We start from the raw sequence: 5,000 nt of genomic DNA on the forward strand, positions 1-5,000 counted from the left end.
AAAAACTGTAATAACAGTAATATTAAGCTAATTTAACATCCAAAACCTAGATGGCACCATGTTCTTCTAGCACCAGCAGGAGAGAGAGCCTTGAATGGCACCTATCCACGGTCTCTAGCAAGCACTATCTTTATAGAGCGATGGCACACAGCAAGTTGATGACCTTTTACTCTAAAGTACCGCCGATGAAGGATGTGCAGGCAGAACAAGAAGAGGAAGGTGACTCAATCCATACCCAGTGTCTAAAATGTGCTCCTGTGCCAATATGGATGCCTTTTACTGTGGCACTCACAGTCAGTCACAAGCACAGGTTTCCTTCCTCTTCCCTATCTCTTCTTGTTATCTTTATTGTAAGTAGTTATATGTTTCTTATTCGTTCATGACAGCACAAAAATACGAAAAAATAAAGTTGCCTTTTGTCCTTCCATAAAAAAGCAATACGTCTATCGCACTGACTTTAAAGAAAATAATGAGCTGATATGGATAATATACTACAATTTTAGTCAATTGCAGCATTGATAGACCCTGTCATATGGTACATATAAGTGTCTAAACTCAATAAGACACACAAAAAATAATACACAAAAACAGCTCTAGTTTTATAATGATGACTGAAAGAGAGTGGGAAGATTCAAATTATGTTGCTTAAAGCTGCCTCGCTCTAAAATAAAACCTATACTGGAGACAGGGCAAGGGAATCTACCCCCATCCACAATGGATTAAAATGGGACTTGTATTCTATCCAAACCCTTTCAGAGCTAACTAAAATCTGATAAAAGGCCTAAAAGCTTACCTAAGTCTATCAAACCTCCAGGTGTTTTATAGCAAGATCAAGCTTGCATCAGTTCCTTATTTGATGAGAAAATGCTAGGCTATTCAAAAAGCTCTACCTCCCTATAATATTTATGGAAGAGGTTCATTGGCTTTTGCTGGAGTATACAAATTAAAGAGATTTATTAGCCTTGGCTAGAGTAATATCTCTGGAAGAAGTTTGTTGGCATTTTCTGGATTACAAATAAGTCAGAAGACAATGTGTAGACCAGATGGCCAGTGGCAACCAAGCATGTTTATCTATATGATTAATATATGTCTAGAAGACATCTGTCCATCTACCACTGTCCTGTTCCTGGTCAGTGCTCAAGTCAAGGCCAACAAATCTTCTGGAAAGATAAACTTCAGTATGAAATAAGGAACCACTTGATCTCTTATCTTTCCAGAATATATGTGATGGAGGTTTGTTGGCCTAAGCATGAAGGCTGAGAACACAGTGCAGTTACCAAGTAGGCCTAAAGATTGAAGGCCATCAGTTGCAGAGATATAAATGGATATGGTTAGAAAAGGAAAGAATCATGTTCTGAAAGCCACCACCTGTGCCTTCTAAGCATGTAACATAATATTCATCGAAGATTTTTGTTTCCCAGGATTTTAAAACCTTATGGTTATAGGTTAATCAATAAAAGGAGTCCTATTACCTTGTCCTGAGATAAATCAGAATCCTTAAGACTTAGAATAAATATAAGGAAATTATTTCTATCAAGGGAGCCTGTCATAATTAAATATCCATAAATTAAAATCATGAAACAAATTACTATCCATTAAGCCTGTCATATATCAATATCTTCAAAAGATAAATGGCGAAGAAAGTCTGTTATTGAAGTGTCACCGCGACCGGGTTCCTCCCCTTTGCTTGCCACTTACAATGCACTTTGTACACCGCCTGTGTTGGCTTGACTCAAGATCTGGGTAAGGGTCCGTGGCTTCAACATGTTCCTGTCTCTCGCCTGTCACCAAATCAAGTGCTATGTAAAGCCTCCGAGACAAGTAAAGCTTAAAACGAAGCGACGAAGTGGGCGACGAGGTTCTACGGCAGAAGAAACTGACTGGACGACCACTCTCACTGATCAGCTGACTCGCACTCACAGAAAACGGGAGTCTGACCTTGAGATGATAACAAAAGCCTTTGCATTTTATCTATTTGGTGATATTCACTCGCTGTATAGGCATTATTTTTTGTATTTGTGTGAATAGATTGGCCTATGTCCAGACTGCGGAAATACTTAGATCATCGTGGACTTGGTTTTAAACAATTACGCATTGCAATTAACCCTGAATAATGAAATCCAAATAAAGATGCAATACAATACTTTTACAATTTAATCAATCCTGTCTATCAGAAAAGGAAAGCAAATATAAGAAATTATATCCCCCAAGCGACATTTACACGAGAAGATTTAAATTAATGATTTTCTAAAGTGTTAGTTGTCCGGGAGGCGCGCGTCCACAACAACATTATTGGAACATAACAAACATCATTTCTCCAGTGCAAAATGGCGACCCCAAGAAAATTTCAGGAAAAGATCGCGTTATTACAACAAAAGGAAGCCGAGGGGAAGATGGAATATGATCAGATTATGAATGAAGTCCATGAGCTGACCAAAGGGGTATGTGTGAAGGCCATCGCCATTCCTAGAGGGGTGATTATTCGCTCGTGAAATTGGGGAAAACAATCCCTGGATGGCACCAAAACAGTGTCAAAGTTATTTCTAATTCGTTGAAAATGTCTCAAAAGCTGTATCATTCCGCTTTAAAGTGTCAAGGATTGTGTGGTGAGAATGTCATTGATGTCATGCTGGATATCGTGGCGGTGTGAGGGGTCACCACAGCAACTGTCATGCTGCAGAAAGGGATGGAGTAGGGTTGAAGACATGTGATTTTTTTGCCATAACATTGGGCAGCACGCTCATGCAGTGGTGGGTGTGTGGGTGTGGCTAAGGGCGTGGAAATGTGAATGCGTGTGTTGCAAATGGTGTGGTGAGTGTGTGTGGGTGTGTGGTGAATTGCTTTTTGAATATGTGCATGTGTGGTGAGGATGGGTGGTGCTATGGTGTGGTGAACCTCATTGGTTGCTCAGTGCACAAGCCTTTTGTACTTGGTTTGTTTATCAGCAACCTTGAGGAATGGGTTGGTGCAGTTGTCATGATCATGTGTCTGATATTGTAAATGTTAATATGGAATGGTATGTGACTGAAAGGATTGCCAACAAGTGGCAAGAGACAGTGCTGTTAGCTTTTAGGGCATTATTACAGTAATGGACAGCCATATAATGCAAGGTAAGCAGTACATGTAATTAATAGATCAAGAGCATTTATTTTTTAAATTAAAGAAATGTAGGTTATTGAATACCAAAATAACCTATTGTAGGTCAGTGTATTTCAGTGAACATAAATCATAACACTTTATCTCATTGTTTCACAACCTGTGCATCACTATATGCTCCTATAATTTGAAATCCTTAGACAGGGATTCCCTGTGTTATGGAAGCCAGATGCTGCTAGTGAAATGTTATTATATTTGCTCTTGTATAGCAAATGGGTATGTTACTGCTATTTATAATAGTTGATCCGTATGACCACCGTGCTTTATGTCTAGGCAAAGGCTAGCAAGATAAAACTTGGGCTGGTTCTTTACAAGTGTTGTTTTGGTCCTGGTATATTGCAGGTTTATTTATTTTTCTGTATCTTTGCGCAGGTTAATGTGGAGAAATATCAAGAAGTGCCTTAGAATTCATTAGAATTTTTATTACAAGCATAGTCTTGTGGTTTACATTATTTTTAGATGATGTATTTTGAGTTGGAGTGGTATTCATTACGGAATTTCAAAAATATAAACAAGGCATTAGGATTTCTAGTAGGTAGAATACAAAGAAATAAATTGTGGTCGCAGTACATTTAAAAAAAGGTGAATGGATAATAAGTTACATCTTATTCATTGTATGTATATGCTACCCCTAATTTTGGATCTGGCAATCAATCCTTTCAGAGAATTGGAATTTACAGGAGAGTGATTTAGATTGATTACATCACAATCCATGTAGCCCTTGCTAAACAGAGGGTTTAGGTGTTCTTTCAAATTCATAAGTTCACTTATATCTTGGTTGATGATTATATTTGTTATCAGGAGACATGAAATCCTGCCTCTGCCTGGACATTTTGCTGAGGTATTTTGAAATTCTTAGGCCTATTGCTTTGGGCTGTTTGTACGTTGAGGTGGCAACCAGCTATTATATGCCCAGTCATCCATTGAAACGGCCAGATAAAGTCATGACGTGAATGTCATATCATCTGCCATTAATGATTAAATGTTAGTGATCTGGGGCAGATAAATTAATGTTGAGATAATCAAGAGAAGATTGACCTGTTGATGCCAGTAGTGGATTAAACACACATTTTAATTTTGATATGTGAGTTAAGTCACCACGGAATCAATTACCAGGCCTAGTTGACCTCACCCATTTATGCCATTTAATGAGTGTATTAGTAAAAAGTTTGAATTATTATTATTATCATTGTTATCAATAAGATATTGATAACAGTAATAGTAATGTTGATAATAATAACAGTGATAATGATTCCTATCATCTAGGAGGAAGATCAGCCAAGCCTCTATGTGAACATTGTGTCATCCAGCATTGAGGGGTAAACCCAAACAGAACGTACATTTGCATTTTTTGGCCACTACTTGGGCACCAGTGTCACTTGTGCAGCACACCAGACAGGGTTTATTTCAGGCTAGGGGGCAGGGAATGAATAGATAAAGCAATAAAAAGAACATGTTTCCTCACACTTGATTTGTAAATAGTATATAAGGCAATTATATACCATGAGGCAATGTAAACCTGAGGCTGTGGGAGAAGAGGGGCATGGGAGGGGAACCCACCTATATAATGGGTGTGGCTTGAGGAAGTGCAAAACAAACCATTCATATAAAAAAGATATGTAGCAATAAAGAGCATTATTTGTCATAAATCACTATGAAATGTTTATTTAGATATATTTATTGTAAATGGAAATTATGTACCATAAGGTAACTACACTGCATGTTACATAAGATTATGGTGTGGAAAGAGGATATGGGTGAGATAAAAGGCTGGAAATATAACAGGCAGAATACTATTTCACACTCATCACGTTTCATGCACACACACACACACACACACACAC

The 5,000-nt window shown here is 38.0% G+C and overlaps 2 protein-coding genes across 6 annotated transcripts in view; one reads left to right on the forward strand and one right to left on the reverse strand.

Annotated features, from left to right (window-relative positions):
• Lamtor2 (Late endosomal/lysosomal adaptor, MAPK and MTOR activator 2) overlaps window positions 1-1,907 on the reverse strand; it is a 10,304-nt gene extending 8,397 nt beyond the window's left edge. The window contains exon 1 of the mRNA XM_043006143.2: window positions 1,699-1,907. Coding sequence (XP_042862077.1) covers window positions 1,699-1,766 — 68 coding nt within the window. The 5' untranslated portion in view covers window positions 1,767-1,907. The remainder of the gene's footprint in view (window positions 1-1,698) is intronic.
• Window positions 1,908-2,274: 367 nt separating this feature from the next.
• The window catches only part of LOC122247117 (uncharacterized), a 53,430-nt gene continuing 50,704 nt past the window's right edge, over window positions 2,275-5,000 (forward strand). For 4 of the 5 annotated variants that reach the window (XM_086547692.1, XM_086547678.1, XM_086547683.1 and 1 more), the window contains exon 1: window positions 2,275-2,441. In XM_086547692.1, the coding sequence (XP_086403818.1) occupies window positions 2,328-2,441 (114 nt within the window). In that variant the 5' untranslated portion in view covers window positions 2,275-2,327. The remainder of the gene's footprint in view (window positions 2,442-5,000) is intronic. The other variant, XM_086547674.1, reaches the window with a different exon arrangement.

Source organism: Penaeus japonicus, unplaced genomic scaffold (assembly GCF_977035675.1).
Source record: "Penaeus japonicus unplaced genomic scaffold, GWHDUDI00000001_assembly GWHDUDI00000002, whole genome shotgun sequence".
Classification (NCBI taxonomy): Eukaryota; Metazoa; Arthropoda; class Malacostraca; order Decapoda; family Penaeidae; genus Penaeus; species Penaeus japonicus.